The sequence below is a fragment of the Hyperolius riggenbachi genome, chromosome 12 (assembly GCF_040937935.1).
Source record: "Hyperolius riggenbachi isolate aHypRig1 chromosome 12, aHypRig1.pri, whole genome shotgun sequence".
NCBI classification, from domain to species: domain Eukaryota; kingdom Metazoa; phylum Chordata; class Amphibia; order Anura; family Hyperoliidae; genus Hyperolius; species Hyperolius riggenbachi.
Genome location: NC_090657.1, coordinates 181,591,496 through 181,603,723, shown reverse-complemented (window position 1 = coordinate 181,603,723; position 12,228 = coordinate 181,591,496). Strand labels below are relative to the sequence as shown.

Here is a 12,228-nt window from a genome sequence, read left to right as displayed (position 1 = left end):
GTACTCGAACGCCGCTAGCGACGCGCTCCCTACCCGCGGGCGATCGACGCTAATTTTCCGCACGGAGCGATCAACGGGATCGGACGAAAAGGATCAAAATTCGGCGTGTAGCGCAAACGATTGGCAGCAGATTCGATCCCAGTGATCGAATCTGCTGTTGAAACGGCAGCGAATCGGGCCAGTGTATGGCCACCTTAACTTAGTCGGAGAGCTTAATGGCTTGTTTGCATAGAGATAACAACTGGAGTTTCTCAACTCTTCCTGTACTGGAAACAATTACACTGATGTATCTGATCTTAATGTTTTATTTCTTAGCTGTGCTACACATACAAATCATAATATCATCATTTTTTTTTCGCTTCAGTGTCTCTCTAAGGCTTGTACACACGTCCAACAAAAGTGCATGACCAACCCAACGACATGACCAACCTCACGACTTGTATTTTCTGTGCACCAAGCAACTGCATGACCAACTCATTTGCATACTGCGCAAGCAAGCGGAACAGTGGACTGCACAACATGGCCTCATTCAAAACACAAGTCGTTCAAGCAACTTGTACAAACGTGGCCAACTGCACGTTATCAGCCCAAGAGTCGGGCAAACCGCCTATTATCAGTCGCTCGTCTAGTACATACACACGCCCAACTATTGTCTGACAGAACACATTTGGATGGTAGTTGGGCGGAAAAGTTGCACGCGTGTACAAGCCTTTTGTAGTAGTATAGTGTGGTCTCAGATTGCACTGCCTGTAAACACTCAGTAGTAGCACAGGGTGGTCTCAGATTGCACTACTCATAAACACTCAGTAGTGGTACAGGGTGGTCTCAGATTGCACTGCCTGTAAACACTCAGTAGTAGCAAATGGTGGTGTCGGATTGCACTCAGCATTAGCACAGGGTGGTCTGTGATTGCACTCAGTAGTAGCACAGGGTGGTCTGTGATTGCACTCAGCAGGAGCACAGGGTGGTCTGTGATTGCACTCAGTAGTAACATAGAGTGGTCTGTGATTGCACTCAGCAGGAGCACAGGGTGGTCTCTGATTGCACTCAGTAGTAGCACAGGGTGGTCTGTGATTGCACTCAGCAGGAGCACAGGGTGGTCTGTGATTGCACTCAGCAGGAGCACAGGGTGGTCTGTGATTGCACTCAGCAGGAGCACAGGGTGGTCTGTGATTGCACTCAGTAGTAACATAGAGTGGTCTGTGATTGCACTCAGCAGGAGCACAGGGTGGTCTCTGATTGCACTCAGTAGTAACAGAGTGGTCTGTGATTGCACTCAGCAGGAGCACAGGGTGGTCTGTGATTGCACTCAGTAGTACAGGGTGGTCTGTGATTACACAGCAGGAGCACAGGGTGGTCTGTGATTGCACTCAGTAGTAACACAGGGTGGTCTGTGATTGCACTCAGTAGTAACAGAGTGGTCTCGGATTGCACTCCCAGGAGAGGCTCTGTGCCCTGATCACGTGATCTGCCCATATACACCTTTCACAATGCAGCTCATCCAGGTGCTGCACACACCCCTCTGTCACCCTGACCTGTTCTCTCTGCACATTCCACACTGCCAGCGTAACCCTTCCCTCCCCAAACCAGACTCACCGTCCTCTCCAGGGCCTGGCACGTTCTGGGGGCTCCTCATCTTCTCCTCCTCGCTGGGGCTCCCCGACTTATCTGCCCATGTGGGGTCATTCATATCCGACACGACTCTTCTCACCGAGATCTCATCCTGAAACACAAAGGAGGGGATTCTGTGACTCCAGGGGAGACAGTGACACCGGCCCTAAGAGCATATCTGTGATCCCCTCATTCTAAACATGTCAGACAGCGCACAGGACACCCGTGACCTCTCCACCAGCAGCACCGGGACGAGACACGGCATGTCCTCTCCTCACTCACACAGCTCAGACTTTGGCCACCTCTCCCACGTGCAATAAAAGTTAAACAAGGAAGTTTGGTGCAGGCTGAAGGCATCCCAGAATCCTGTGCCCCGAGACGGGCCCTTCTCTCACCACACACAGTACAATGAACATGCGCTTCCTACACTAACCAATCAGATCTCTGCTCACCTTTCCTGGTTTGTAGAAGGGATGGACAATTATCAAAAAATATATAAATATGACAACAAATAATCTTATACTCTGAATTATAGTGTAGAAAAGCGCTTATAATCTGTCTGCGTCCTCAATGAAGCCATATTCTATTACTTCTTGTCTCTTGGACTACCCCTGCTTTTATATGAAGCCCGCTGGTCTATGGGACAGGAAATAATGTAAGGAAAAAACAAAACCTGATGAGTGTTTTTCTCTTCCTCACGTTTTAATACAAGGTTTACAGTAAAAGACATCCGAGGTGGCCGGGGGTTCGATTTACTTACCTGAGACCTCTTCCAGCCCCTTGCAGTCTACCAGGTCACTTTCTGTAGTTCCAATGCCCTCCAGGGTGCTGAAGTCCCCTCAGAAAGATCCCTGGCCACAGCTGTGGTTGCAGGTGCGTCTGCATCCCTCTCTTGATCGTGAGCCTGTGCTCGGGAATGTTCTGTGCTCGGGAATGTTCTGTGCTTGCGCAGTTCACAATGACTAAGGCCTTGTTCACATTATTAATCGCCATCACAAGCGCTGAGCGATTTATTGAGCTTTTTTCAAAGCGTTTTTCCTTGCGCTTTGAGCTTATGTAAGCACTTTTGCTGAGCGATTGAGATTTTCACTTCCGAACTCTTTGACCCGGAAAATAATACATACAATGTCTTTATTCTTAAAAGCTCTTGGGAAATCGCTTTTGCGATTTCCCTATACCTTCCATTGAGCCAAAGCGCTCAGAAAATGGTACAGGCATCGCTTTTACAATTGGAAAGCAATCGAAACACACATATGTGAACACTCATAGGAAATCCTTGCACAAGCGCTTTCAGGGTAATTTATAAAATCGCCAGCGCTTAAAAAATAATCCACAAACGCTCATAGTGTGAACAAGCCCTTAAACTGTGCAAGCCCAGAATGCTCCCGCCCATAGGAGCGAGATCAAGGAGGCGCACGGACGCGCCCGCACATGCACAGTAGCCTGTGACCACAGCTGTGGCAGGGGATCTTTCTGAGGGGACTGTGGCACGCTGGAGTCCAGTGGAATTACAGTGAGGGACCGGATAGGCAGCGAGGGGATGGAAGAAGCCCCAGGTTAGTAAATCTAATTTCCTTTCCACTCACCAGCTCAGATGTTCTTTAACTAACTAAAGACCGCCCCACGCCAATGTGCGTGGACGCGGTGGCAGCCCCAGGACCGCCTAACGCTAATTGGTGCCAAGTCCTGGGGCTCTGATTTGCAAGAGATCACACGCATCTCCTGCTCGGGGGGGGGGGGGGGGGGGCGATTGCCGCTCGGGAGACTGTTGGACGGCGTGATCGGCATCTGTTTACATGGTGCAGCGCTGCGATCAGCAGCAGCGCTGTACTGGGGACAGCCCTGTGACACGGCTGTCCCCCTGGGGCACAAAAGAGCGATCGCTGTGATAGGCTGGCTGGGAGAGGGAGGGAAGCTGGCTGGGGGAGGCAGAGGAAAGGGTTTTTTTTCTTTATATAAAATAGCAACATAAATATTTATTTACAAAAAAATAAACAACTGGGGGGCGATCAGACCCCACCAACAGATAGCTCTGTTGGTGGGGGGAAAAGGGGAGGGGTCACTCGTGTGCTGTGTTGTGCGGCCCTGCAGCTTGGCCTTAAAGCTGCAGTGGCCATTTTAGCTAAAATTGGCCTGGTCTTTAGGGGGGTTTACCACTGTGGTCCTTAAGTGGTTAAAGCAAACCTGTGGGGTAAAAATCCTTCTCCAATCCTCCTGTACCCCACCGCTGCTCGCCGGGACCTCCTTCTTCAGTCCGGGGTAAAGGCAAGAGAAAGCCATGCGAGAGCAGGAGTGGGCCATACATGCGCCTGTGCTTGTACACAAACCTATTCAACAAGCACTTGTGGAATCTATTCAGAAGGTCCCAACACTGGATCGGAGGGGTAGAGGAAGATGGGGGGACCTCTGTACTATTCAGAAGCTTCCCACTACTGAAGTAAATATTTTTTTTTCTTTTTTGCTTCAGGTACCTTATAAAGAGAGCCCAAGGTGAGCTCATGAAATTAAAAAAAAAATAGGCTACCGGATACGGGGGGCTGTGGGGATCAGGTAGCCGCCAAAACCGCCACTCCTGTGGGCCGCAATGGCCCACTTTCATGACCCCTGGGTCACAATGCTGGAAACAGATTCATTCTCTCATTCACAGCCTGCTCGGAGGCGGGGGGGGGGGGGGAAGCAGCAGGGGGCGCAGCCAGGGAGAGAGAGCTGCCCAATGGCAGCTCTGGAAACCCTGCAGGAATGCCTCTGTTGGGCATTTTGACCAGGGAATCCCTCTCCATGTGTTTACCCTCGAGACAGCAGCAAATAATGTCACTAGTCTTGGGGGGCTATAGTGTGGGGGCAAGGGGCAGAGAGCGCCGGTGGGGGGACACAGAGGCATGTCATGAGGCAGAGAACATGCCTCTCTGTCCCATCTTCCCCCCAAAAAACCACCTCAGGTTATCATTAACCTCCTTGGCGGTAACCCCGTGTGTGACACGGGGTAAGCCGCCAGAGGGTGCCGCTCAGGCCCTGCTGGGCCGATTTACATAATTTTTTTTTTTTTGCTGGACGCAGCTAGCACTTTGCTAGCTGCGCCAGCACACCGATCGCCGCCGCCCCGCGCCCGATCGCCGCTATCCGTTGCGGCGCGCGCCCCCCCCCCAGACCCCGTGCGCTGCCTGGCCAATCAGTGCCATGCAGCGCCGAGGGGTGGATCGGGACTCCCAATGACGTCCCGACGTCGCTGACGCCATGGCGACGGGGGAAGCCCTCCAGGAAATCCCGTTCTTTGAACGGGATTTCCTGATCGGAGATCGCCGAAGGCGATCGAAGCGGGCGGATGCCGCTGAGCAGCGGCTATCATGTAGCGAGCCCTGGGCTCGCTACATGATTTAAAAAAAAATAAATAAATAAAAAAAAACTGCTGCGTTGCCCCCTGGCGGAATTTTTCATACAGTCAGGGGGGTTAAGGGCTCGTTTCCACTATAGCGAAACCGCATGCGTTGTCCGCATGCGGATTCGCACAGCCAATACAAGTGGATGGGCCGGTTTCCACTTGTGCGTTGTGCAGAGCATTTTTGTGTGCGGGGAAAATCTGCACGGCAGAGCCCTCAGAATTCGCCTGCGTGTGGAATGCAGGCGAATCGCACGCAATGTATTAAATAGGGAAATCGCATGCGTTTTCCCCATGCGTTTTTTGCCGCGATTTCGCATAGGTACCCATGTTAATTCACACAGGCAGTGACATGGTTAAAATCGCATTACCCTAACCTATGCGAAATCGCGGCAAAAAACGCATGCGGAATCGCACCCGCATGCGATTTCGCCTGCGGTGATTCGCCGTGATTCCGCAACGCACTAGTGGAAACGAGCCCTCAGGCATACGTTCAGACAGTTTTTATAGGCATTCAATAAAACATTATTGCTAACTAATTACTGGTATGCACAATAATTTGTAAAAATTTCTTCAGATTTGGGAATATGAAAAAAGAAAATACCGGTACCTGCGGCACCAAATTATAGATTCCACGTAAAACTCCAGCTGCCTGGATGATTACTGAATTTACCCTTAGCCACATGGAAAGCAAGTGTCCCATTAATGTTACCAGAGTTACACTTTTAAAGCACTCAGTGCTCAGTAACATAACATGTGTGACACATAATAAGACCAGTGTTCTCCCCAGGCTCTTTTAGCCGGGTGCTCCACCCAGATAGATTTGGTGACCACCGGCTGTCATCGGCTCACCTCTTCACCTCCTCCTATGCTGTAAGCAGAGTTGCCCTGCATTTTCATCTTGACCCACCCGGCTACTTTTTCATGCCACCCGGCTGGAAACAAATTCTGGGGAGAACACTGAAGACTCTTACAAAGTTGGCCAATCACAACTCAGTCTGTGATTAAAGCAGGAATGTCAGCCATAAAATCAAATTCCATTTACCCAATGCTCTGTGTTTATTATGCAGTCTACATCTTGACCCTGCATTCCAACATAACCATAAATGTTTCTGCTGTAACGAATCTCAGTCAGCCTGGCTGTATTTGGTACATTGCCAAGGAGAAGCAAGCTTATTATATTCCCTCCCACATTCCTGCTCCTCACTGAATGGCTGAGGGCAGTTCATTGTGACATGAGCCTAAGGCCACATACACACATCAGACCATAGTCTTTGGAAAATGAAAGATCACAGACCAATCTTACCACCCTTCATGTAGTATGAGAGCCATACCTTCACAGTCTATTCTATGGAGCTGAACTCCCCATCAGACAGAAATCTTTGCAAGATGCTGCACACACAGATGCTGTACAGACACAAAAGATCAGTATCTGCAAAAGATCTGTTCCTGCCAAAGATCCGTTCCTGAAAATTGCAATGATAGTCTATGTGATCTGCAGATCATCATACACACATGATTTAACTGACATTTATCTGCAGATCAGATCCACCAGGATGGATTTTCAGATCTGCAGATGATTGCTTGATCTGCAGATGAATGTCAGTTAAATCATGTGTGTATGATGATCTGCAGATCTCATAGACTATCATTGCAATTTGCGGGAACGGATTTTTGGCAGGAACAGATCTTTTGCAGATACTGATCTTTTGTGTCTGTACAGCATCTGTGAGTGCAGCATCTTGAAAAGATTTCTGTCTGATGGGGAGTTCAGCTCCATAGAAAAGACTGTGTAGAGTATGGCTCTCATACTACATGAAGGGTGGTAAGATTGGTCTGTGATCTTTCACTTTCCAAAGACTATAGTCTGATGTGTGTATGAGCCTTAAGAAGGGAAATACACCTCACCCCTCTGCAGAAGCTGCTGAAATACGATCTATGCTGTGCTCACATGTGTTCATAAAGCAAGCTAGATATGACAATGCAGTTTCTAGGAAGAAAAAAGAGTAAGGGAGGAAATTACATCAGGATTGGCTTCAGTCAGAGGCAGCAAAGATGGAAAATGCCTGAAACAGTTTCCTCTTTACAAATAAAATTCACTGAAATCAAAATGTACACAGTACAATACATCTGTTATGTAAGTGGAACAAGTGTTTATCTACTTATATGTGTATTTTTTTTTCTTTACTGGGATAGTATGGCTGACCCTGCTGCTTTACAGATATACCCAATTGAGTCACATTATTATGACCACATGCTAATAGCTTTGCTAACATCACAGGGAACTGTTATCCAATCACAGCACACTCTACAGCATGATACCGAATACTCTGAAGAGATTGTGCAGATAAGCGTTCACGCTACATGGAGGTGGTAAAATTGGCCAACGATGGGACAATCAAAATTGAATGTGTGTACAAGGCTTTAGGCCTCTTTATGACGGACAACTAAACTGCGCGCTTGCTGAGCAGTTCAGCATTCCGTCTGCCGCTTATGAGCGCCATTCGGGTGCAATTAAAATGCAGCCAAACAGGAGCGGTTGTGACATCATGCGCCACATGTCGTGTCTGGGCACGGCTGCGGCAGAGCTCAGATGTAACTAAACGGGGGGCTGCCGGTACCGAGCGCGAACAAGCAACCAGCCAGTGTAGGAGAGCAGATGACAGGCAGTGAATTCACCGCCAGTCAGTTGCCTGTCTAGAAGAGGCCTTAGCATGTCGAAGTACAGATCAGGGCACTGCAGCCTGGTGGCCCTCTATTCCAAAAGATACTAAGAAATAAACGAGGCGGGAATTCCATGACCAGGGGTAGGTATTCCGCTTGGCAGGGAGGAGCTTGCAATATCGTTGCCCCACCCACTGTTATCAGAAGCTACAAACTCTGGCTATACTGGTATATGGAAGCCAAAAGGGTCACTTGTGAATGCTTCCAGCTCTGTAGCCTGTGAAAGTACAGTATCCTGCTAACCTGAGTAGCATGCACTGTCCTATGGAAAGAGAAAGGGCGGAGATGCAGGAAGCTCCGCACTGCACTAGAGGGCAAGTCAGGTGGCAAAGATCTGCACAGTATAAGCGGCTAGGCCTGGGCCAACTAGTGCACTTTCAGCAGCGTTTTAGAATCACCAGGGATTCCAAAAGTGTTAGATTACTCATTTCTACACCAGAAGTCTCTGGCCCCTTAAGGACCGAGGGCTCCCGACATCACATCACACGGACCCGTCTCTCTCTCGCCATTTGCGTCGCTCTATCGGCACTGCAGCCTACTCGCTCTCAGAGCTTCGTGAGCCGATCAGGAGCAGATTTCATTGGCTCCTGACCCTGTGATCACTCTCAGCCAATCACAGCGATCATGGAGTCAGGAGCCAATGAAATCGGATCCTGACTGACTCATGGAACTCTGCTGTCATTCCAAAAGCCGAGCGAGTAGGCTGCAGCTACAGGAGAGCAGGGCGACTGGCTTGCTGCGATTCCCCGAAATTGCAATTGAGTAGCTGGCAGCATTTTTGGAGCGTTTGTGCTTCAATACAAAGTACATGGTCACTGCAAAATCACTTTTCAATGCTGTATAAAGCAAATTTACAGCCATTTAGCTACGCAAAACCACTTGCTGTACCCATAAAGCCTTGTGCTTATAGGATCACAAAACCTTCCCTGCGTGTCTGTCATCCTTTGCGCGCTGTTCCGTGAATGGCGTAAGCCATACACACTGAGGTACATTTTTTTTTTAAATGTCAACTTTATATAGACAAAAAAAATAAATTGGGCAGTTTGGAGATAGGGCTATACTTGTGTACTTTTCTTCTTAAAGGAAAACTGTAGTGAGAGGGATATGGAGGCTGCCATATTTATTTGCTTTTAAACAACACCAGTTGCCTGGCAGTCCTGCAGACTCTTTGGCTGCTGTAGTGTCTGAATTACACTAGAAACAAGCATGCAGCTAATCTTGTCAGATCTGACAATAAATTTCAGAAGCACCTGATCTGCTGCATGCTTGTTCAGGGTCCATGGCTAAAAGTAGTATGCTGGGTACACACGATGCGTTTTTTTCCCCCGTCAATTTCCCGTCCGATCGATTTCCGATTCGATTCTCTTATCTTTTCTAATCTATTTCCATTCACAAAATCGATCAGAAAATTCGATCGACAATAAGATCAGACATGTTGGAAATTATCTACTGAACCATCTATCTAACACAAAATTACCGTATATGGAGTACCGTATATAGCATTAGAGACAGAGGATCAGCAAGGCTGCCAGGCAACTGATATTGCTTAAAAGGATGTGAATATGGCAGCCTTAATATTCCTCTCACTACAGTTGTCCTTTAAAGAGGAACTGTAACCAAGGAATGAACTTCCTCCCAATCTGTAGCTGATACCCCCTTTGCCACAAGAAATATTTACTTTTTCTTAAATAGATCATCAGAGGGGGTCTGTATGGCTGATATTATGGTGAAACCCCTCTTACAGTGTGATTTTACTGTCTGTGAGCGTTGTTGAATTGTGGTAAATAACATCTGTTTCCAACTGCCAAGCAACCAGTATCTCCTTTTGCATATGTATACAGTATCTATAGAAAAAAACCAACAACCTTTTAGCCAATTGCATTGTTAGGGGGTGTAGTATTTAAAGAAACTCTGCCCATGTTTTTAACTTATTTATGTTAAGCACTATAGCTAGTGCTAAAACGCCACATCCCTGTGGCAAAACGAGGGGTTTATACCCCCTAATCACAGAGCAAAAAAATCCACGACTTTCTTGGTTGTGAATTTTGCTTCCCGGGAGGCAGAGCGTTGAGCTTCAGCTCTGGCTCCATGCGAGTCAATCCACTGCAGATCTCAAGGTGCGTACACACATGCGACTATAGTCGTTTGTAACGATCGTTCCCCGATCTTTACCAACGACGATCGCTACAAAAAACGAACCACCGACTATTAAGGCAAACGACGAACGAGTCAAATCGCTACAAAAGAAAGTTCTGTCTCGGCGGATTTTAACCAACGACGATCGTTTGCAAAAGTAGTACATCGTTGGAAACGGTCGTTCGTACTAGGCTTGACATGCGCATTTCACTATTTGTCTGTGAAACTTCTCATTTTTATGCGCAGGCGCAATTGTTGCTTTACGTGATGTAACGTTCGTTCTAACGATCAGATCATTACACGCCTTTTAAAACTATCTTTACTTAGGTCGTTCTTTCATCAATTAAAAGTTCGTTCATCGTTCTCAACGAACGATCGTTGTCGCATGTGTGTACGTAGCATCAGCCTCTCCCCGCCCCTCTCAGTGAAGGAAGATTGAGAGGGGCGGGAAGAGGCGGCGATCAGCGGGAATTGATGCGACGAGAGGCAGAGCTACAGCCCAGAGCTCTGCCTCAAGCAGGAAGCGCTCCCCGCAATTAGCCCAGGGGATTTGGGAGGTATAAAAAACTCATTTTGCCACAGGGATGTGGCGTTTTAGCACTAGCTATAGTCTTTAAAATAAATTAAAGTTGAAAACATGGATTTTAACTCGCTTCAATCTCTCTTTAATAATGGCAATGCTGTCTAGTTTTTTCATGTATGCCAGTAGTAAAGCTAATGACCTGCAGGCTGATTGTGGAACAAACAACATGAATTACATGGCAAATATCAATCATTTCTTGATCTCTCTATTTTTTTTGCAGTGTATTGATTTTTTTCCCCCCCCTCTTCGCTAAAGTTCCTCTTTAATATTTCAGCCACTTGTACAGAAACACATAGGAGGCAATGCATGACTTCCAGCGATATGGCTGCACATACCAGCAGACAAACAAGAGACGTGGAAAGCTGAGCAGATAAAGCCTCAGTTTCCAGAGCAGAAGGACTATTCCTGAAATGCAGCTTATCTGCTCGGAGGAAGCGGCGACAGAGCGGAGCGCGCTGCACCCACATCACCTCGGATTGGGACAGGTGGAGGAGAGTTTAGTGGGTTTAAAGGTCAAGCTTTGTGTGCTGGCTCCCTGGAATTATGTATTAAAGAGGCAAGGCCTGTTACTAAATAAGCAGCAGGGGTGTGGATGTGCCTGCCTGATCATTCCAGGGCTGCAATGCTTTTTAGCAACAGGAAGGCCGACTGAACTGCAAACAGCACCAGTTCTTTTGTCTAATGTGCCTGTTTTAAAGGACACCCGAGGTGAAAATAAACTAATGAAATAAACAATTGTATCTATCCTCCTTCTCCTAAAATGACTTTAAGATATTCCACAGTTTTATTTTATATTTAAATCTACTTTTTAAGTTTTTACTGTGTTATTGTTTTTGCTCAATGACACATTCATTGAAGTATGCCAGAGCTAAAATCTTTTAACTATTGACCCTTTTTATCTCTTTCCTGCTCTCAGAAGTCATTTTCCGCTAGGAAAGTGCTTCATGTTTGTAATTACTTATCAGTGAGGGTCGCACTGTAGTCTGAACCAGTCCTGACTGGGACAGACAGGAACTGCCACTTACATACCTGATGTTTAACTCTGTCAGGCAGAGATCGAAAAAAAAGGAACGCAGCGTAGTTATTTGTGCGCTATGCACTGTATATACACATGACTATCTCATCATGCCACATCGGGTGTCCTTTAAAGCTGACACACACGCACACACTTATTATTTGAGGCCTTTTCAGAAAACAGTTTGCTGCGGCCACCAGATGGACCCCAGTGCTTGCTGGCGAGTGGATTGGCAGTGATGCCTGATCTTGCTTAGATTCATTTAAAGGACAACTATTGCAAAAAAAAAAACTGTAACATTTAGGCCTCTTTCACAGTGCAACGTTAAAGTTGCACGTTAGAAAATGTTTAACGTGGACTAACGCACAGCAATACTAAGTCTGTGCCACATTCGCAGTGCACACGTTGCGTTGTCTGTAACGTGTAGCAATATTTAGAAAGTGCTGCATGCTGTGCGTTTAGCAATAAATTTGCTGCGTTGTGTGTTGCACATGCTCAGTAATGTTTATTTTTTAAATGTACCGCATGTGCCATTTTCGTTCCATCAGTATGCGACGAAAACGGCGCACCAAGAGACAACGCAGTGCAAAATAACGTCCAATTTGATAACCTATATGCGCTGCGTTAGGGGCACGTTGTGCGACTTTAACGTTGCATCAAACAATACTGAGAGCCCTCTCCGGTCAGGTGATAGTCTACTCCAAACCTTTCAAGATCTGTCAAATTGTGTTACTGCTTACTGTAAGCGACAGCTGCAAAGGAGAAAATTAGTTTATAGTGCAT

General features: G+C 47.1%; 1 protein-coding gene across 2 annotated transcripts in view; it reads right to left on the bottom strand.

The window, feature by feature from the left end:
• The window catches only part of NOL4L (nucleolar protein 4 like), a 75,010-nt gene that overhangs the window by 49,413 nt on the left and 13,369 nt on the right, over positions 1-12,228 (bottom strand). For both annotated transcript variants that reach the window (XM_068263934.1, XM_068263935.1), the window contains exon 2: positions 1,597-1,723. In XM_068263934.1, the coding sequence (XP_068120035.1) occupies positions 1,597-1,690 (94 nt within the window). In that variant the 5' untranslated portion in view covers positions 1,691-1,723. The remainder of the gene's footprint in view (positions 1-1,596; positions 1,724-12,228) is intronic.